The sequence below is a fragment of the Mesitornis unicolor genome, unplaced genomic scaffold (assembly GCF_000695765.1).
Source record: "Mesitornis unicolor isolate BGI_N332 unplaced genomic scaffold, ASM69576v1 scaffold45336, whole genome shotgun sequence".
Classification (NCBI taxonomy): Eukaryota; Metazoa; Chordata; class Aves; order Mesitornithiformes; family Mesitornithidae; genus Mesitornis; species Mesitornis unicolor.
The window spans coordinates 29,048-52,404 of NW_010193870.1; the positions used below are offsets into that span (position 1 = coordinate 29,048).

The 23,357-nt window shown below is 40.8% G+C and overlaps 1 protein-coding gene across 1 annotated transcript; it reads right to left on the reverse strand.

Annotated features, from left to right (window-relative positions):
• Positions 1-1,386: 1,386 nt before the first annotated feature.
• On the reverse strand, positions 1,387-23,128 carry RHEB (Ras homolog enriched in brain; the record flags this gene model as incomplete). The annotated part of the gene is made up of 7 exons (XM_010187606.1): positions 1,387-1,918; positions 8,073-8,154; positions 8,670-8,717; positions 8,818-8,874; positions 13,079-13,161; positions 16,197-16,264; positions 23,057-23,128. Coding segments are annotated over 7 exons (503 nt in total), but the record flags the coding sequence as incomplete, so codon positions are not given.
• Positions 23,129-23,357: the final 229 nt, after the last annotated feature.

Here is a 23,357-nt window from a genome sequence, read left to right on the forward strand (position 1 = left end):
AAAAAATAAGAGACTAAATGAGGTCTCTGAGGTTTCTGTTATTCCATAACTTCTCCCTTTTGATGTAGAGCACAGGACATTGTGTCCGCGATGCAACACCAGTCTGCTCATGCAACAAGTCGTCCATCACATCATGATGAGCAATGAAGATCATTACCAAACAGATGAACGTTGTTCCTGTGCTCCACATCATTTTCTGAATCCTCAGCAACTTCATGATCAGCCAAACCACCCTCTCCTTCCAACGCTGCAGGTTCTTGTGAAGGAAACTTTACACAGCCCCAGACCATTTAGTTCAGAAATAAAACCATGTACTCGTTTCCCTGACAAGCCTCTGACTTCACTGAGCTTCAGCAGCCGATCATGTGTGACCGTCAGCCAGCGACCACCAATGCATTTGGCACAGGGTGTAAAAATTCAGGTAACAGAAATGAGCTTTCAGAAACTTTTGAGAAATATTGTAAATGGAGGGAAAAGGCAACTTTTTTTTACCAGGAGACCAGTTAATCTCATGGTGACCAAAGAAAATAAGTGAGATTTTCCTACAGACGTTGGTAATTGAAGGGTCTAGACAATGTTCTATGTAATATTAGGGAACCACTGTACAAGAAGTGAAGAGATAGGACATGCTGAATTTCTATCTTTCACCATAGACCAAAATACAAAAGGTAATGCTGGTTGCAAAACATTTCAAGTTCTCCTTATATTTCCCTCCTGCCAGAAATTAAGTTTTCAAGTGGACACAAAAATGCATCAGAAGCACTTCATTTCATTAACTCTTCCCAGATCAGCCTCGTCTGTTTTTGTTGCTGTTGTGGGTTTTGTTTTTAAATACGAAGCAGGTAACAAAGATGCTGACACTGCCAGACCACACTCACTTCTCCCAGTGCTATCCAGCTGCCAAAGTACAGAAACGCACGATCAACAACCCACAGCGATCTGTTCAGGAGGTGCGGTTTATTTTAAACGACATTTCTGTTTTCTTAGCAGGTCTATGCTCGTGACCTGGATGGATCTGCTCCATCCTGACAGCGCTCAAGCCCACATGAACAGCCTCAGTGCAGGTGTACACTAGGGACAGCTCTGCGTACTCTTTACTCCAGGACTCTTACCCATTACAGAGGAAAAAAAAACAGTTCAGGTTGTCTGAACACCCAAACCTCCCCTTCCAAATCAAAGGTGTCACTTGTGCCTTCTTTCCGTGCTGAGATACGCAGCCAGCCTGGAGTTTCTACAAGCAAAACCAGTTCAGATCCCTTCACAAACAGCTTTCAAGCAATCCACTGGCTCCAAGGACCTCGTGTCTCCTCTTAAGGTCAGCAGGTGAATGTTCTTCACACAAAAAAGTTGATACAAACTAATCAACAAAAAATTATAACCAGAACATTTAAGGTTTGCAGCTATTTTATTTACAAGTATACATTTAACACAAAGAAACACTGATATCCAAGCCTAGTTAATAGTAGTGTAACAATATGCATCATTTTGATGATTATTCTAACCAACAAACTACACTGAAAAATTAATGCCAGTAAAATTCTTGGTCATAATATTAAGAAATACAATATATAAATTGAAAATATGATTGCTTAAAATTTGAAAATGGAAGTGAAGCCATTTGCACAGGAGTCAGAGTTTAACATAATCTGAAGGGAAAGGCTCCAAACCAACTGTTTATCTTTCAGGTTAACAGAAGAAAAAAAAAATTAAAAAAAAAAAAGGAAAAAAAAGAAAAAAAGAAGCATAGTTTATCCTTAAAGATAATGGGCAGTTTTGCTCCTTCAGGTAGAATGTATTCCCAGTGTTTTCAGGCTTTGCAGTGGAATTACATTACTGAGCATGAAGACTTCCCTTGTGAAGCTGCCCCATCGATTTTTTCTGCCTCCAAAATTATCCTCTTAAAAACATCAACGGCAGTCTGCAAAGAGAGCACAACATCAGTAGGTAAGGAGAAACTGCCGAAATACTGAAAAAGCAATAAAGAAAGACGTTAGCAGTTTACTCGCTACGCCAGCAGGTTAATGCACACCCAATGCTTATTCCAAAATCAAGAAAGGAAAATACGGTAATTGCAGTTCTGAACACAGCCTTTTTGAAAACTGTAAACCCCGACTCCACAGCAATCCCCAACTGTTTTCTCTGTCACCGCAGGGAGGGCAAGCTTAAACTGAGCTAGACTCACAACAGAGCTGATAACTGTAATTTGGCTGTATTTTAAATAGTAAGCTTGCACTGAGCGATTGACAGCACTGAAGATTTTGATGCTGTGCTGCTCTGGAGAATAAACCAATTCATCTCCTCTATGTAATCTTTAAGGGTCCAAGTGGTTACAGAATGACATTTTTCAGCCCGGAACACTGACTTTGCACAGCCCAGTATGAGGGTTCCTTTAATAATCCTGTTTTTCTCATCTAACCTATAGGTATGACCAGTGCTAGACGTGGTGCAAGAACACGAGGGGAAAACACAAGGCAAACTAGGCCCTAAGTGTAGTTGGGTTTTGGGTGGGGTTTTGTTTCAGGATACTGAAAGATGGGAAGAATAAGGTGTCTAGATCAGCATCGTGCATGCCACTTGTACTAAATACCTCACATTGTTCATCTGGTATTGTCAGGATTCACTCAGTTTTAAGGGTTTCAAAATTTTACACCAGCCTCCATCAGAATATGCAGAAACTGCAACATACAGCTTCTGAGGTTGCCTAGAAGTAATTTAAGAACTAAAAAAATCTATACTACAGCCAAGGACTCTTCTCTAAGGTATTTTCAAGCTGAAGGTTCATTGTATGATCAGTACTTCAGCATGAGAATCTTCAGTCTGGAAATGGCCCACTGATCACCTCAGACGTGCCATTTTAAGTTTGTTTGACCTCTAGCCATTCGTTTCATGAATTCCAAGCATGCACTCCTTAAGAAGGAAAGTATATTCATTAAATAAAGGCAGTCACACTACAAAAGAGGATGAAAAGGGGCTTTTGTTGGTTTTAATCAGCAGGCTGAAGAGCACCCTGTGATTTATGGCTGTGTGTTCTGACCCGACAGATGTTTTTCTGCCTCTACAAGGTGTATTTCTTAACTGGATCACTTCCAAATTAATCCCACTGACTGAAGCAGCCCCACAACAATCTTGACAAGGTTAGACTGAATTTTAAAGATTTCTCATATTTACACTGTTTGTGCACAATGCTATCTCTGGAACTATTTAAAATACTTCATCAGCTGGAAATAAGAGCATTCCTTCGTATAAAGGCGTTTCCCTGCAATCCCAACCGACTCTGGCAGAAGTGGCTCATTAGTCCAGCACTATACAACTAATTTCCTGCGCAAATTAGATTCCAGAACTACAGTCAGGACTGCAATTGCTATCAAACTCATGCCACTAATGAAGAGTTTCCCATAATCAAAACTTGATGATATACAGATTTACAAATATACTGCACCAATGTTTCCCTACGTGGAGCTGACATTTTCCATGCTTTCCTTTTAATGCAGAAGTTCTTTATATCCCTGCTTCGAGGCATCTATTAAAAAAACCTTCACAACTTATTCTGCCAACCAAGGAGCTGTACGTTTTGTGTCAGAGATGTGTCATTCGAAACACAAAGATGCAGGAGTTCACGGGGCTTGTTAATTCATTTCACAGAAAATATGTATTCATTGGGAAGGCTTAATCACTGTCCTACAGTTAACCCTTAGGAATTTGTAATTCATCCAAAATATGCTGAAGTATTTCAGAATGAGCTTTTAAACATGGCAGGAAGCTGTGTTTTGTGACAAGGAATAAAGAACACAGCCAGACTTTATATGTATGCGTCTCCATATGGTCCAATTACAGAATGTGGGTCACACCTAGCCCACAGAAAGCCATCTGGCTTGCTTCTACCTTTCTCCCCTGAGGAAACAAAATAAATGTCAGCCTGGGCAGTACACGCTGCCCAGAGAGCTCAGCACCGTGCGAGAGACACCAGCGGCTCAATTGCTGCTGCAGATGTGCCCCTTGGTGCGAGCGGGACAGCCAGCCCAGGGCTGTGGGGAATTGGGAACACGCTGCTAGGAGCCAGCACAGGGAGGTGCAAACGCCCAAATCCAGCCCATGGCCGTCACAGTCAGCTCGTCCTTTCCTATTTCTAAGGGGAAATTCTCAACAGCTCACATTGGAAGTCTTGGCACAGCACTGGGCAAAAGAACTTGAACAGTCAGGTAAGGAAGAGAGGTCTCACCCCACCAATCCCTTGCCAGCCCAAACACACTGGCCCAGGTAAAGAGAACTCTGTTCTGGCAAGTGGATTTTTTGCTATTTCCTGGCCCCTTTTAAAACAAGTTTATCCAATGAATTTTGCACAATTGGATGAACACAATTTGGCTGCTCGTTACTCCCCAGATTCTTCCAGTAAAAGTTGGCTCCCAACTTCAGTAGGGTTTAAGACCAATTTGGATTCTGGTTGCATTTCAAACCATTGCCACTTTATTGTACTGGGATTAAGATGATGTACTATATGATGGCTTAGGTGAATCAAAGCAGGGTATTCCACATGAAAGGCTTGAAGCTCCTGAAGTTAGCCAAAGCAGTCCAACGTATCTGGTAATAATTAAGCAGCCTGAGAAGATCTGCCAGTAACAGCCCAGCAGTAATCTAAAAGCTGTCTTTTCCACTAAGTCTCAGAATTGCCTTCTCAAAGCACAGGGAATTCCCAAGATGACTGATACGTTGCTGATATACAGGCTCCTCCAAAAGTCCTACCAGGTCATCAGTCTGAAGGAGCAGATACATGGCCTCAAATATATTTGACCTTGGGAAACTCTAGTCAGCTGCTACCATTTACCTTCACTGCAGCTCCCATCTTTGCCTCTCTTGCTTTGTATCTGTTCAAAGTCATGCCATTTTCCAAATGTGGTATCTTTTGATAACTCCTGGCAGAATAGATCTAATTTGCTGATGTTAATCAACAGAGCTATTTTAGTTGTCCAGTATAATAGGGCTGTGCTCCCAGGACACCCACAGATGCTCCAAACAGGAACCATCTCCAGGAAGGGAGAAGGGTCAATGCTCTCCCACCCCCTTTTAGGGATAAAGCAGCCTTTGCTATCAGAACATGTAATAGGGAACATCTGCTCTGGTTTCAGCAGTTCCTTGCAAACAGAGCTGCTATACATGACAGACCATGAAGGCAAAACCCAAATCAACCAACCCCTACAGCAATGAGACCTACTCCTCTCCTCAGTGCTGTGAAGAAGTCACAAGCCAAACCAATTTCAGACCAGGACACTAGAAACTGTCATTCTTTTGCTCCACATCCACCCAGCGGAGACGGCTAGGCTTGAGAGAATGGATTAACAGGGTTTTCCCCAGCCAGGAAGGTTTGAGCTCTCTGCTCAAGTACTTAAGCTCTAAATTCCCAATCCTCTCCAGCTCATCCCTTTAAGCATCAAATTAGCTTTCTGTTAAAGCAAAAAGAATCTGTAGTAGTTTTGGAAGGAGTTTAGGCTTAATCTTGCTAGGCAAGTTACATTTGCTGTAACCAAGCCAGTGCAGGTGGTGATTTGGATGAACTTCCAATGAAAAAGTGTTGACAGACTTTCTCCAGTAACATTGACCTACGAAAGGTGAACTTTCAGAACCAGGAGAATGACAACACACCTTGTAACTAAGTTCAAAATAAACCCTTTCTTCCTCCAAGCCAGAGACAGATTCAGAGTAAGAGAAGGTATCCTGTCTCGATAGAGGTCTAGATATCAGCTCTTTTGATCCCAGCAAATTAGGATTTGAGGGAAAAAACCCACATGAGTTCAGAAGTGCTCCTGGTCTAACTCACAGGAAGGGATGCTGTCCCATTCCTGGTGTCTCCTACCCCTAGAGCCTCGCAGCTCTGGACTCCACACTTTGCTCTCAAAGCTCAGTCTTCATCTCTGGAGGTGAGCATTCCTCTGCAACTATTTGCAGGGAGACTAAGGCAGCTGTCTCAGTTTTGGGCTCCTGAACAGTTTCTTCCATACATCCCAGGCCTCCAAAGGAAGCACGCCAGAGAGCAAGAAATACGGTCACACGTTGTGGGCACCCACCTCAGAGGTGACACAGGATATCCCAAACTTCCGAGGGCAGACACATTTACCCAGTGTACTACCCAAGAGGCACGAAGGAGAAATTGTATTCAAGCACCTGTTTGTAACAACCTGCATCTGTCTCCAGAATTCAGAGTGACCTGTGATTGCTACCCTGAAGGATCCTGCTGGAAGGAGGCCCTGGTAAAAACAGCTCTGACAGCAAGAATTAATATAACTTGTGATTTTGTTGGTGGTATTTGTATAGGACTGTACAGAATTTTTAGTATCTGACATACAATTGCCATTCTGATTTCCCTGAAGGCTACAAAGTTTGCTATCTACATTTCAGCTGGCAGCATAACTTAATACAGTTTGAGACTAAGGAACTGACACAGATACACAGCAATCAATGGGACTTTGTTAGTGCAGCAATTTAATATGCAAGACTTGTCAAGCATCACATAAAGCTTGTAGCTTCTTTGCATAAATATATACAGCTTTCCCCCCCCCCTCGATCCCAGAACAATACAAACTTCAGAGAAGTTATCAGTAAGAAATTCTGCTAGATATGAATTGCTACACTGTTACACATTGCGAACATATGCCAGAAGAAAAAGTACAGACAATAGCTTTGTTGAACACAGAAGTATTAAATAATTTAAAATAAAGGGGGTTAGAACCCAGATGTTTTTAACTGGTTTACTCTTTACACTCAGTTTAGTTTCCTTGGGTATGCAATTGAAGCTCTCCAGCAGTACAGAGAAGATACTGAGAAATTTCATGCCTCCATCATGCCCAATTTTGACAAGGGTAATGCAAGTCTTCGCCAGAAACAGAAGCACCGATAAACTAACTCAAAGTACACCGTAACTGGAGAAAAAAAATCCAAGTGTTTCTCCCAGGGAAATTCCAACTTTACTCAAGTAACTTGCAGAACTGTTGGTAACAGACACTGGACAACAGCTATTTGTTTCACTTTTAGGGACCGGGGAGAAGGAAAGAAAGGCTGCTTAAACAGGTCCTGTCCTAGCTGTAGGATTGCCCTTTAGATCATGCTGATGTTATCAAGCAGGAGACCAAGGGTGTGATATGCTAAGTTAAATATGAGACAATGTAAGTGTTTTTTCTGCAAAAGGACTCATTTGGTTTAAATCAGCCTGACAACGTTCTCCCGACCTTATCATGTGTCTGTATTTTCAAAAAGGCAAATGCTTTGACACTGTTGAGACCAAAAGGGGAAAAAAAAGAAAAAGAAAGAAAAAAAGACGACACCTCCCCCTCGATTCACAGCAGTTATCCACTACTCCAAGCTCAAACTAGGAGCCTCTTGTACCTCATATACAGAAGGTGTCAAATCAATGATCAAGTATTATTAACAACTACAGGAACAAATTCAAATACCAGAACACATTTAGGAGGCATTTTAAAGAAAGTTCTTTAGAGCAACCAAGAATAAGATTTAATTTAACACGTAATTAAACATTTTCTTTCTGTGATAGGAAACCAGAGAGTGTAAATATATGTGTGTTATAAGGTGTCAGATCGTGCAGCTTCACTCCAGCTGTACCACAGCAGTGCCTCACAGCCTCTGCTGTATTCTGACACTTTCCTGTTTGTCCCTCCATGAAGACTCACTGAATGATTATTCCCCACATTTGAGACCGAGCCTTGCCTAGCACCTTAAAACGCGAGGTTCATCCCCTATACCAACTCACTCTGCTGCAACCGCAAATGACCTCCTATTTAAGGTAACTGCAGCAGATCACAGACCCTGCTCCACCCAGCATGTGGATCTGAGTTGTTCTGCTATGCTCAGTAAAGCTTAACTTTCAGCTCTTCACTTCCTCCCTCCATTTACAGTTGCATGGAAAAACTTGTATACATAAACCTGAATGCAGTCACTTTGTTTCCGACCATCTACACAAAATATCTCCAGAGTACACACAAATATTTTAGCTTCCTTTATTAAGTGAAGCTGTGAGTCATTCCATTACATTGCTATTCAAATAAAGCCAATCTTAAATCCATTACCTGATTTTCTTTAGCAGAAGATTCCAAGAAAGCTGCATTCCAGGATTCTGCTAAAGCTTTCCCTTCTTCATAGCTGATCACCCTGACCAAAAAGAAAAAGCATGTTTCTTTATAACTTGCAAAAGAATTGGAATTTGATACTTCAGAAAAGTCCTCAGAGTACTGAAGCACATAAATGCATGTAATAGGAGTGTCTTGTGAAGTCTGATCCAGAGCATTTCCTTTTGGCTGCTGTGATAGACACTACTGGGCCAGGTAAAACTGCTGTGTGACCCAGAGGAGCAGTTGCCCAAAGTATTGCTTTGTTTTCATAATCTGTAATATCATCTGGTATTTTACAGCTGTAAAAAATACACTTCTGTTACTTGTTTTTTAAAAACCAAAGTGTTAAACGTCCTTCCCTGAAACCTTATAGCAAAAGTCAACATTACAACAGAAGTTCATGGCTCCAAGTTGACATTCTGGACACAATTCCTTTGCCAGTACCTTATTTTAACCTACAATTTGATTTTCGTTACGGAAAGCCAAGAACAAAAGCGACGCGTTGCAGCCACAAAAAAACTGCCTCGCATTTCACACGTACTGGAGTTCACATACCGTTCCATATGCAGGTCTTTTTTATTTCCAACCAGCATAATGGGTATTCTGTGAAAGAAAGTTTAGAACTTCAGCACAGTTATAGTATACTGAACAAAGCACTAGTAACATGCCTGCAATGAAATGAGATGAAAGTGTCACTACTTACTGGACTTTTCCCACCATATCCAATAACTTGCCATGGATAACTTTTATCACTTCAAAACTGCAAAATAAAGGGATGGAGTCACACATGCACTCTGATGTTTATCCTTAATACCCAATACACAAGCAATTAAATGCATATGTAGGTTGCTGTGTTTAAAACTTTATGTATAGTGGCAGAACTACAAAGGTGCTGAAAGTCTTCCCGATTTGTGTACAACAGACAAAATGGTCCCAGAAGCAGCAGACTCACCTATGCCTACCATTACAGCCTCCCCTTCCCAGGTATGATACTTGCAGAAATAAATAACATTACCTAAGACTGATGCATCTAAGACAGGACCATTAAAAGCCCCTCCCTCCCACCTCCCGTCTGGTTTTATCTGCAGTGAGATATTTAACTGCTGGAGTCCAGCGATCCTGGATGAGCACTTCAAAGTAAAGCAGTTTCAAAGAAGAAGTATTTCGTTAAACACACTCCATCTTGAAAGAACACATTATTTTTTAAGAACACCTAGTTCATATTTATTACTTTAGTTTTATTTATGTAAAAGCCAAAAGAAACCTAAATTCTAGTTCTCTATGGGAAGTGAGTAAATCGATCTGCAAGATGGCATCAAAACAGTGGTTATTAAAATACTTGTCTGCTCACCTACCTGAAGTTTGGATGAAGGGAGGTAAGAAGCAGTACTGTGAAATACCAAGAAGCCAGAAACCTCACTAACCAAATCCACTGCACTTGACATTTAGTGCATTTGAGAACAGGCTATAAATGGGGTTGAAGAGCTCCTCTAATTACAGTACAGAAAAAATGGGGGTACATGAAGTGCATGATTCGGATTTATTTTAAAAGAGAGGTACAGATTTACAGACAGGACACACAACTACACAACAAAAAAGCGACTAAAACGCTTCCAACTTCTAAGGTTGTCAGCTAAAGGCAGTGTCTTGACTTGTACCTCATTTCACAAAGAGTTGAAAATCTTAAAAATAGAGTAGCACTCAACCACACTTCCAACGCAGAGCTCTCAAAAACTGGTGTCTAAAAATACTATTCAAGCTACTTGAATCATTAAAACTTAACACCTCTAGAACAATAAATGCTACCATATTTAAGGACTTTCTGTCAAGTAGGTCAATTTTTCTAACTTCAGCAATAGTTTTCGACACTGAGTAGAACACAGTACTTCTCCCTGTTCAGCTAAAAGTTTCAGTAAATCTTATCAAGAAAATGAGTTATTTGCAAACAAAAGTGTGACTTAGTCTGGCACAAGTTACTATTAGTAACTCGAGTACTACGGATTACATAAAAATGTGGAATCAATGGAAGGACATTAGGGTTACAAAGAGCTTATGCTGAAAGGTAATCAGGGAAATACTGGTCTTGAGGACTTGTCCTGGACTTTCATTCTTATAATTACTTCAAAAATAAGAGTTGAATCGAGCTTGGTTGTAACGAAGTTGAAAGGCATTGCTATATACCAAACTAGGTGACCTGCAAACTGAAAGAGGAACAAAAATACTATAAAAAAGTTCTGCTACAGACCACAAAACTGTTTCTCAGTCTGAAGCAAGAGGAAAGATGCAGTGTACTGGCCACAGGACAACTGAATCACCAGCACTGTACAATCACCGCTTCCTTTCCACTGCTAGGGCTGCTCCCAGCACAGCTGGAAAAAGCTGTGCCATGGCACAGCACCCCAGTGAGCCCTCACCTGAGCTTCCAGCGCACAACGCTGCAGTGTTCAACGTGGGCTCCTCATTTCCCAGTCCTGTGTGTCTATCTGCTTGCCTAGCATAGTTCACAAGCTCCAGTTTTGGTAAAAATACTAAGAATAAACTGAGCCTTGTTAACAGATCAAGGCGGAAATCAAAAGAGAAGTGCTAAAATCAAACACAATTCTGACACAGAGACAAGTTGCTAGGAATTCCTAGGAATGAAATTGGCTTCACCAGATCAATTTAATGTTCTAGAAAGCTTTCCAAATTAATAAGGCTAGAGAGAGCAGAGGCAGAGTTTAAGACAGATACGATACTCTTTTTGGATTGGTCAGTAAAGTCACAGAAGAGCACAAGATCTGGAGACTTCCCAGTTCTGTCAAGCAAATAGGGTTACAGCAAACAGCTCGATGTGTGAAATGTAACAAGAAAAAAAAATACTAGTTGTTGGATGAACGCGTTACACAAAATCACGGAACAGCAAGATACAAAATTGGAATTTAATTAAGCCAAACTAGAGCAAAAGCCTTCCAGTAACCTTGCTGCTGAGAGCCTGGGAATATGAAAAAAGTAGGGCGTCAGTTTTCACTCAAGTCCCATTTAAACTTCCCACTGGAGGTTTGCTGGGAAAATAATCATTTTAAAAAGACATTTCTATTAAGTTTGCTGTCAAAGCTCTAGTCCCTGCTGGATCAATGCTCAGATCAATCCACAGACTTTGACAGAGGTCAGGACAGATGGTGACAGAGATGAGATTGCCTGGGCAAGTCATCTATGCTACCAGAGTACTGCAGAAGATCTCCCTATTTCCTAACACTGTCTTGATGCAGAAATAAGGGAGCAAACAAGACAAGATCATGGATACATGGAAATTTAAAGGAAGAAACTAAAAAACTTGGAATAAATGCATCAAGACTAAAATACTGATGAAATTATTACAGTCTAATTACAGTCTTAACATATCTTGTTCTGTTAGCATTTTCATCATAATTTGGTCTCTATTTTAACTGATTGCAGGCTACCGCAGAAACACACATTTTCATTTATCTGGGCTGCTAAGCTCAAGACATCACGAGGCAACATCTGGAGTAGCTGAAAAGGAGCACGTCCTTTAGCCGCCAACCTGGAACCAGTACAAACTGCAGAAGCCTCCAAGGATCTATGTTGATTTTAGTAAAACACATTTTTGTCCTCGCAGTACCACTTATCAATGAGCATTTTTATCTTCACTTAAGTAGACAATCATCTGCTTCTAGAGGCTGAAAACAGGAACTCCTAATTCATAGCAGTTATTCATCACCAACAATGAAGGTCCGACTTAAAAAAAAAGTTAGTTTAGTATCTCTAAAGACACATGCAAACCTAACATCTGTTGCATCTCCTCCAGATCACATGTGCTCGCCCTTCCCTACTTCAGAACTAAAGATGAAAACACAGAATGAAGGATTGCCAAAACCTGACCAACATCAAAGACCTCGCAAGCAATGGAAGTTTGTAACCAGACCGTATCCTTTCTTTGAGAAGCACGGAAGAGCCAACAGGCAAGCTGTTTTACCTGTATTTTATGGTGGTCTACTAAAGAGCACTTGAGATGACCACTTCTGACTGCTTCAGAGCAATGGACAAAAAAAAAAAAAAGAGCTGATCAGCTTCCTTGCAAGTAGGAGGGAAGCATCAATTTCTCTTCCATGTGAAGAGAGTGAAAGGTCTAAGGTCTTAATAATTTTACTCAAGCAAACAAAAATTTCTAAAAATAATCTTATTTGGCTGTCAAAACAAAGATGCTGTGCATACTAGAAAATACGTATTAGAGAATGACCGGTATTTAAACAAAGCGAGATGAACAGACAGAAGGGACAAAATAATGGAAGATGACAAAGTCTGATGAAGGTTGAAATGCTTCTTGCAAGTAAATGACTCCAGCTACAGTGGACACTGTCCTGATGTCAGAACGGACTGCAGCCAGCAGTGAAGACAGAATACTCTGGGAAATGTTTCAAATAATGTATTTGCTGCAGCATGGCAAGAGTGACTCTACAGACTAAAAGTCATACATTGATACATTGCTATTTATATGAAAGCTTTGGATGGTTAACCAGAACAATCCAAGCCAAGAAGTCAAAGGAATCTCAGTACTGTGATGAGCTACAAAGCCAAGGGACTGATCAAGCAACTAATTAAGTACTTCACATAAATGAACAGTGCCCTTTCAGTTCGTATTTAAATCCACCTTTGTATCTGATGCTAGAGCAACAGCCTCTATTTATTCCTGAAATCATTGTGTACTTTCACCTCAAAACAACAGAGCTCAGCACTGTCTTGCTTCTTCCACAGTACCTTGCATATTAGTCTGAAAAGTGTCTGTGACATTTGGATCTGAGGGGAAATTTCTGAAAACCCATTAATTTTTATTTCCATTATACTTCTAAGGGAGAGAGAGGTTCAGTGGACTAGACACATATAAAGAAAACATAGCAGAGGCAGGAGCTGAACCAGAGTATGTCTGGTTAGTATCTGAACTGGAATAACACAACAGATTTTTTTACCTTTTTATTGACGTGACTGAATAAACAAGAATGTAGCCATTGATGTCTATGGAGTACGTCTGAGGGAATATGGAGTATTCATCCTGTAGGAGAAACATTGCATTTAAAATTACTGCCACAGTTCATGACTTGATGCTGGCAGATCACCAACAGTTCAGTAGATCTATTTGTAAGACATGAAGTGCAGGACCATTCCATATAGGTAGTACTTTCAGAATTAGGTGGGGTTTTTTTAATAAGAACACCTAATGTGGAATCTTTACCAAATTAAGAAAAAGCTGAGCCAGTCTGTATACTCTTAAAATTTAACCTACAGCTTTTTTAGTTTATTCCCTCTAAGACTATGGATCAGCTAAAGCTATCCCAAATCCTCTTACCCTGCTTAATTATCAGTTGATATTAGTACAAAACATCCACTCTGTCCTACCACTAATTAGCAATTATGTCTCTTATCTTGCTAGTGATACATTTCAAACTCCTAATTTCAACAGCTGACAACAGGATCTAGCAGTTTCTAATTTCAAGTGGCACTGATCACATCTGAATTACCTAAGGGATCTGTTAGGAAGTGACTAACTGTGCCTTACCGACAAAAATTAATGCTTATCAACTGTAGATGCAAGAAATATCACTATTAGTTGCTTCAGACAACTAGAAGTTTACATTATATGACAAGCGCTTAATTAAGAAAAAACCCAACACACAAACTAGAAATTTAATCACAGAATTTATTACCCCTGTACAAAAGGAAACGACCAAATAAGCAAATGAAACAGACTGACTATTGCAGGAAATGCAACACATGCACTATGAATCCCATGTTAAAAATCTAAATTATTCTAGTAGACGTTCCCAAGAAACACTTTCATTTTGACAAGAGCCATACTTCTTAACGAATTAATTCTCAAATTCTTAAACCTATGCTTTTAAGATGTTAATTTTAGCTTAAGATCACATAACCTCTCTGTATACTGTCGTAACTGAGCAGATGGAGCAGTGCAATCACGCAGCCTTTATCCAGACAGCCAAAAGGAACCAAACTTCCCTAACTGGGAAATGAGGAAAAACCTTTTATAAACCAACTTCACAGATCCAGCTAACAAAGTCTGAAAGAATAACACTGGACCAAAGATGCCTTTATTGCTACACACTGGGGGCAGCCCTCCCTCATCTTCATCACAATGCCAAACTGTCCCTTTAGTTGACCGCGTAATCCCAAAGTCAACACAGAAGGGATCTGCGCTGCTCTGCGTGTAAAACAGGTGAAAGTGCAACTCTGCGGTTGTTTGCCTTTACCCGGTGTTTCTCAGGATTGCCCCTGCAGGAATTCAGTGTCAGGTAAGATTTCTGGTTGCACTCCCCTGCTGTGATCCTGTCCCAAGGCTCCTGTTGAACTGAACTATGCAAATCTGAGTGGATAACCGTGAAAAGCAGAGAGGCACAGGACAGAAGAGGCGTACCAAGAAAAATAAGTGCCATAACTTCACCTGTTTCTAATTCATTACTTAATTTTTAGCTTGTTAGGAGAAGGAAGAAAAGCTGCTACGCTTCCTGGATCTCGTGGGTCGAATCAAGAATGTGATAAAACATCATAGCTATAACTTTTCAGGCCATAGCCAAGTATATAACAAATCTGCAATATAATCCTTGCTATGCTGTATACACAGGACTCCCTATGGATCATTAAGCAAGACAGACTTGAGACAGAAATCTGCGCAAGCCGCATCTCTCCCCTCTAACCCTGTGAGCCAGAACTCAAAAGTTCAAGTCATTCACAGGAAGAGTCAAATCTGAAAATAACCACAGGCTGGGAAAGAAGCTATTTTGGTTTTACAATACTGTACAACATTAAATCAACCCTGAAAATAAACCTCAGCAATAGAGGCATGTTACTGGTGAAGTTACACTGTCTTCCCAAAAGGCCGTTTCTTCCTCAAAGGAAGCTTTTATCACCGCACTACACTTTGAGACACATGGCAAGCATACTTATCTTGGCACTAAGTGAAGCCTATGGAGCTTGCTCTGCTGCTCCCCCTTCACAGCCTGCCCACCTCAGCCCTGCTCTCCTCTATTCCCCATCAAACAATCCTGCTCCAGCACTCATGGCCAGTATCATGTTCCTAATCACTTCAGACACCTCTGACAGCTTAAGTGGATATAGTGCTGCTGATTAGCACCACAAACTGATGCCATATAAACACAGTATCATTAATTTTAAAGTTACACAGTTTTCTTCAAAGAAAGCCATCAAACATACCTAGAAGGTTACAACCCTTCTGAACAGTCTCCCAGCTATGAGCAAGAGCTTTAAAGCCGTAAGTACTGGCAGTATATTTTACAACACTACCATTAATACTACTCATAGTTTGGAAAAACCCAAAGGCACAATATCTGAACTCACAGAAGGTAAGAACACACAAGCAGTAAAAAGTTTAGGATGAAAATACAGGGGGGTTTAACAGTCCCTGTTCTTTTATTTTTTCCTAATATAAAGCCTTTCCAAAGGTTATGTGTGGAACATGCAGCACAAGGTCAGCCAAGCAGCAGTGTGTAATGCACACCTGTACCTCACAAAGCTCCTGACCATGCTACAGGACACGTGTCTGTGTCTCCTCCTGCACTCCCCATCATTACATGGAGCAGAAGGACGCATGAATCATCCCTTGCTTCAAAATGTAAACTAACTGCAGTAGTTTATTGGTAGATAAGTACTACCTATATGCATTTCTGTCTACTCCCCATGACTATTTCATGGCTGTAAGTCACAGTGGTGTTGCTGGAGCACACAAATAAGAAAAAAGTAATGAAAAACTCCTCCATGGCTTATTGAAGTGACACTTTCCATCTAAAGCAAGACTGCGAGTTTAGTCCATAAATATGGATTAATTTTTGGTATGGTTATGGCAGTTGCTTGTTCACTTTTTTAGGCATATGTTCAATTGATAGGAGGAAAACAAAGCCTTTAAAGATTGCCCTTTGGTGACTAAATGACAAGGTAAAATCATTTCAGTTAACTTTCACCTCTGAACACATGGTCACCACCAACTTAGCTCTAGAGGACTATGAATACTGTCATCTTAACTCTGAAGAAAGATTCAAAGAAAGGAAGATAACTTACTTGACCAGCAGTGTCAACCAGCTGAAGATGATATTCTTGGCCATTTACTGTGATCAGTTTTGTAAAAGCTACAACAAACAAGAGATACATAAATGTCAGACTTGTACACAAGGGATCAAAAGTCACTCATCTATGCCATGGTCAGCCAAAGCACTACAAAAAGAACTTCAATTAAAGGCTTTAAAGTAGTAGTAAATGGCGAGATCAGGTGGCTGTACTCTTAACCAGCAAATTGCAGATGATGAAACTCAGAAGTTTACTTTAAAATTTCAAGTTTCAGAAGATTCTCACATTGGCTGCAGCAGTTTCTCCTTTATTTAAAAGAAAAGAGTAAAAAGGGTTTCAATATGCACTTCTAACAGACTTCAACTGCAATTTGTGGTAACACAAGACGCTTAAATACAATGAGCATCAAAGCTAACTTTGAACTCATTATAGGACATTTTCCCTGGTTTCCAAGCAGTTCAGGAAGATCAATTTTGTAAACGTAAATACTATGAGGTGAATTATTTGGATTTAAAAAATTCTTTGAGGGCTAAACCACACACAGCCTAACTTACAAATACAGTAAACCTACATCTTGAGAATTTAGCTAGAAGATCACCACGTTGCTACCAGCCTATCTAGTCCTCAGGAAGTACATTCAGTCCCTGAAAGTGAAGAGAATCACTTCTCTTCCTCAGATTCATGAAATGCCAACGCGCTGTGAGCTGAGGAATCTTACTCAGTGTTCGCATTATGCAACTGCAGAAGCAAACAGTGTCACAGCTCCTGTAGGACTAATGCACTACTGAGCACTACGTGTACCAACCAGAGCACACAAACCTGGCTTCAGGGCTTTGCTTTGGCCTTCGTGTTGCACTCAAGTCACAATCACTGGACAGCACTGATATACTGATTACAGTTCGCACTGTCTTCTGGTTGAGGTGGTTTTCCTAAACTCTAGCAGTCATAAAAAGCTCCATCTTTTGTGGCAGTGATGAGCACAGAAATAGCTAACACTGCACTGACCTGCTCATCATACTCTGAATCTTCCTGAAGCTGCAAAGCTGAATATTCTCGACCCCGCTGTGCAGTCCCCTGCCTACACCCTCTAGGTTTTGTACAGGGTCTGAAGTTTGCCAGCTCTCCTCCTCCCCACCAATGCTCATTGCCCTGTCAGGTCCCCACAATGTGAGTATTGTCTGAGTAAGTGGGACAAAATATCTGAAACTGGAGGTTTCAACCCACCTAGTAAATCAAAGCACCCTTTTTAAAAATGTGCAATTCCAACAGCAAAGCCAAACTAATGAAGAGTGTCTACATAAAGAGTGTAAAGCGTACCTACAGTTTCCATTACAACACTGACAAGTGCAATTTCAAATGGTGCCTCAGAGAGAAGGCTCCTACCTTATGCTGTCTATCCCCCAAGAAAGCTGCTTTAGCACACGTTCTCACATCACTGCCTGGATGCTATTGACATCGCTGCACAAAATTTTAGGGTTATGAAGTAAGAAGCCACAACAACTTCTGCCTTGGATGAATACCGTGTTGGGGACAGAAGCAACTGTTTGTTTGAACAGATGTTAACACGCAGTGTTGCTATACACAGTATCACTGCGTGGTGTCAGAGGGAAAACAGGCTCATCTGGAGAGGTACCGCATTAACAGGTACATTAAAAGGAACAGTCTTCAGTCTCTTGACACTTCACATACACATTAAAGCACTCTGCAATCAAAGTAGCTTCAAGAGCTTCATGAAGTTAATATTTAAAGAGAGACAGATGGGCAGCTTTTTCAGACTATTCTAGAAGCCTAGAATAGACCCAGCAAAGACATCATTGGCAGCATGGAGCAGAGTGTGACAGAGCCAGGGGAAGGGAAGCAGTGGAGGAGTCACCACAGACTGGGTGAGGAGAACTGTTAGTTCAGTGCAGAGGCTGCAAGAACACCAATCTGCTTGGATGCAGTCGTAATTAATGACTCCCATTTCTCTGCTTTAAAAAAATATTCCGGTAAGATTTTCAACTGGGAAAAAAACCTGCAGCTCTATTAAATGTGATTATTGATCCACAGGTCCCCATGATCCAGAGGAAGTCTTCACTTCCAACTCACCTACCATCCTGGGACACGCTGCCTTCTGCTGTGTCTATGAGCAAGACAAACACAACTGATGATAAATCATGGCACATTGCAGCTCTTCCTGGCATGCCAAGGGCAGATTTCAGCGGACCTAAACAATCTCTGCAGTCCTGGACATAACGTAAGCATCTGCAAAGTGCTGCTCACCAGCTGAAGCACGGGTAAAACCTGTTTTGTAGCTCCACAAAGCACACAGATCTGAAACCAGGACACGCTTACAGCTTGCAACACGCGACTCAAGTGCAGCTGTATGAAGAAAGTTGTAAATCCCACCTTCACCTACAGTCGTTCCTAGTTCTGAAACCTGGGAGAATGTGGTGCTGCAGTGAACAGCACAGCACCAGATCTGTACCTACAGCTCAGGGTGCAGCAGTAAACAGCTGCGTCACAAACAACTGAAGTTCCTAAGTTAAATCTGATGGTTGGACTCCACCTTAAAGGTCTTTTCCAACCAAAACCATTCTGTGATTCTATGAAAGCCATTTTGCTGTCAGAGAAAGCCCTGGTAAAATTACATGCAGAGTGCAGCTCTGAACACTGCTGCAGTTCAGCAGAAGTGGAACTCATGTGGCAACTCCATCAGCTGCTGATCATCGTTACCCTAAGATCAAGCATATTTCAATTAGACTGACATGAATGAAATTATTTGCATGTGTAACTCAAATGTTAAAGCAAGCCATTAGGAAAAAAAAATGAGTACCAAGCATAAGAGTGCAGACTTTTAGATCAACTGGGTCACTGAGTAAAGGTTACAAGAGTGCTGTAACACTATTCCCACAGAGCTGGTAGCTAAATACAACCACCTCATTAGGTGTTTCTCGGTTACTACTTTCTGCATCCCTTTCTACTTGTCTTCATTCCAAAGCCAATGCCTGTCGCTAATCTGCCAGGACATCTTTAACAACACTGAGATGTGTAACGCGACAGAGCTATTTTTAATTTTTCCCAGAAGCTTCATTCCCACCCCTCGAGAAGGCTGCTCATCATCAGTGCCTGGGAAGAAGCCTATTTCAGCCTTCCCGGACAGGTGCCATGACATGCATGGAAGAAGTTTAACCTTAAAGGTGCTTCTAGCAGACCCATCTAAACCTCCACAGCTACTAAGGTGCCTCCAGCCCCCTCCTCCTTTCTAATATGCTTCCACTCAAAACTGTATTTAAAAACACAGGCCGGAGGCAGGAAGCCCTTGGGGGAAGACTGTTCCTTCCCACAGGGAGCTACCGAACCTGTTCAGGGCAGAAAGGAAGACCACAAAGCTGCAGTACAGCGCTAAAAGCCTCTCCGAAACTGCAAGGAAAAGCAGAAAGCAGCCAGGCAGGCCTCAGAGGAGCTGGAGAAAACACTTTTAACACTCGGGCAAGCAAAGTCAGCTTTCCCGCAACACAAAAATCACTCAATTATGATAACCAGAGACATCCCTGCAAAGATGGGGGTGGGGGGCACTTATATGCACATCTCTATTATCTATTTCTTCTGACCTATTTGCTTTGAGTTCCAAATTAAGCTTCTAGTTTTTATTCTAGTAAAATTCTAGAGCTTTAAATTGTTCCGGTCTTGGCTCATCTGACCCAATCTGCCTTCAGAGCCCCATCCAGGCTCCCTGCACACACTCCTGCTCTGCAGCAATCTCCCTTCTCTTCCCAACACTCCCACAAGGAATTGCTCCCCTGCCTTCTCCACCTGAGCACTCCAGAACAGTCACCCATCGCGGTGTCAATCCTGCTGGGACTTTCAGAAAGGGAAACTCTGTTTTGCCATGCAATTAATTCTCATCCCTGTTGCTGACACAAATCACTACAAGTTACTTTTCCTGATACTTAGGTTCAGTAGAAGCAAGTGAATTCACATGTTCATATAACTAACATGTTCAATAGACTAACTTTTCTGGTTCTAATGCAATATGAGCAAAGGAAAAGGCAGCAGTGAAGCAGTGGCTGACTTTAACAAACACCAAGTGAAATCCGATGCAGCTTATTTTCCTTTTACCATTTCCAAAGAAGGTAGAGATTTTTACACCAGGAAAATGACACTAGAGTAAAAGGTCTTATTCCTGTTGTTCAAGGCTTATGCAACTTGTACCTGTAAGAGCTTAAGTGTAGCTTCCCTTCTAAACAATTCAGCTTCAGACTCATTTTTTGTGCAAGTTTTATTATTTGAAGACAAAAATTATAAAGGTTAAGCTACCCGCAGTACCACAGCTTTCCACTCCTTCACCAGTGCTGGTGGAATACTGCAATAAATTATCAGTAACAACGCTCTGGAGACAAAGCGGAAATCACACAGGCCAGACTATTCTTTAGCCTGTATTTTGTTCATTTTCAAGTTTTGTGACACTAAAGTAGACCCAGTCACTACATGAAAACTGAAAAGGTTTTATAACCTGCTGCAAAGCACTGGAAAAATACAACATTCTCCAGTATTGTCCCTAGTACAGGAACCTGGACTTCTCCATCCCTTTTGTCAGCATGGTCAAACAGACTGGAAATTACAAGCTAGGAAAATAATAAAAGAGTTGATTACCTACTTTGTGTCTTACAACTCTGCACAGAATAGAAATCTACAGCTGGGAGTGTCAAAAGAGTGGGCTGATCGAAGATTTGTATTTAGAAGAAAGCATTTTTAGAAGATCAAGAACTTCAATCAAAAGAATTATTTTACATTAATTCCATCAAAACTAGTTTCACATGTCTGTCTTAAAAAAAAAAAAGAACAAACCTTCAAAATATTTTACATTTTAGTGGTAAATCAGTGTTCTCTCTTCTGTTTTTCACATGAGCGTTTTTAAAACATCCTCTCTAGCAGGGCTTAAGGACGTGACAGACTTCCTGCTGTCCTGAACCTCAGGGCACATCTTTTACGTTTGCAATCCCCACTTCCCAACGTGTTCTGATGCAAGAAGGGCCCTTCAATTCTCTACCTTTCAGAAAGTAAACTCCCCCAGCCAAGTCACAGATCGCAAGACTTTCACCAAATGAATAATGCTGCTTGTTTTCCAAACACAGAGGAAATCAAGGCAAAAGTCAAGCCTCTTCAAGAAGCCCCTGCTCAATGAAGTTTTCATGGCCATGGCATGCTCAGTGTTTAGAGTTCAAATCAAGCGAGCAGTGCAGACTACAAGAGTCAAATAAGTGCAGAATTCATCCAGAGTGTATTCTTATAGAATTAAGAAACAGCATTTTATAGCATTTAGAAATGCTACCAGTGCAAGACATACAACTACAGAGCTACTAACAGCAGTTACAGGCAAAAGGATGAAACAAGCCAACCTTGCACCAAGGTGTCAGAACTCTAAAACAAAATGCAGACTCGGTATTTCAGAGAGGCTTTGACTCCATGTCTCTCAAGCCTTATTCTTTACTACATACCTGCATAAAACTAAGATTACTTTAAATATTTTGCATTTATATAGCACAGTGAAAAATAACCTGTCCCAAATATTAAAATTTACAACACAGACACTTAATTTCCAGTATTTTGTCAGCAACTTTAATTCAGGACAAAGCTTATTTATAACAAATAAAGTAAAAAGGGACGATGAAAAGTGTTAACATTAATGAACTCTGTACAAGGACTAACAGATCACTCAGATCAAGGGACAAATTATCCACCCTGACTCGCTAAAGAATTAAGAGCTACTTCAAAAAGTAGCATTTGAATTTTAGTTCTAAGCAATAAAACTATCCTGAGTAAACTATCCTGATAGCTACCGATTTGTAATTATTACCATATACACCCAAAAGAAAACCTGTTTTGCTGATTACTTAAACTCCCAGAGTATCACACAGGCTTAACAACCTACTGCACAAGTTCGAAACTAAAAATACGTGCTACCACTGCATTTCAGAAGTCATTAAAATACAAAAACTCCAGGGTTACGATCATGAAATCAAAGTTTTATTTGCCACATGATTAAAGTGAGCCAATGCGATCAAGTTACTCAGCACAGCACCACAGCTGCTCAAGGACTTTATGTCCACTGCCAGCTCGGAAAGAGCTGGTTGGATTATAACAAGCACCGAGTAATTTGCCTCTGAAGTGACTTGTTGCTCTTGACAGTGTTTTTAGTATTAGTATCTTTACGTGCTTGCTATGCTAGCTATTCACAAAGGCACTAATACTAAAAAAACTGCTAAGGGAAAGAAGACACTTGAGAAATCAGTTACCCAGTATCTGCAGCAAGCTGATGGTGCACCTGGCTTGTTATCAAGCAGTTGGAAACGAGTAATTTAAAAGTCCATCATGTCATCGTGGTCACAGCATGGATACATTCTAAGGTAGTCATTTGCACCTGACTGCTACTGCTAGCTCTGTGTTCATCTGTACAGAGGGATCAAATGAGACACTTTGAGACTCTGAAATAACATATATATATGTGTATAGAGAGAGAGGCACATTTTCATGTAGGTATGACATAATTCAAAATGCCCTGGCTGTATTATGGGAAGCAGATGTCCAAGAATATGCATGTAATGCAAGAAGGAGATGCACTGTAACCAGATTGATCAGGTTTTCCTTCATCTAGTGTCACAGGACAGTTTAGCTGTTTAGCGAAACATGCAGTTATTTCCATGCTGCAATACTGTAAGCTTGCTAAGTATTGGTTTAAAAGATGAATAAAACTTAACAGTTAACTAGTGAGCTTTAGTGTTAATATGTAAATGTCCACAGAAGTAATACGTATAGCCGTCATGGCTCCTGATAAAAGTTAGAGAAGAGCAGCTTGTCCGTGATTTACTTACTGTTCTCTATGGTTGGATCATACGAGTCAACAAACTGTCCTTCCACAAACTGAATCGTCAGTGAAGATTTTCCTGTAAAGCAAGGAAAAGATAATTTGTATTGCAGTAAGTCTTCGGGCTGTTATCACCTTATATTTATTAGTAGATACATTAATGTTTTCATAAGAGCCAACATGAGCTTTGCATGGTTTATTTAAACATCTATACGTGACAACTGACCCACTTTTAAATTAAGTGTCTATTCCTAGTAACTGGGTCTTCTGAAGGGATAAAAAATAGTGCAAAAGCTACTTGGCATGTG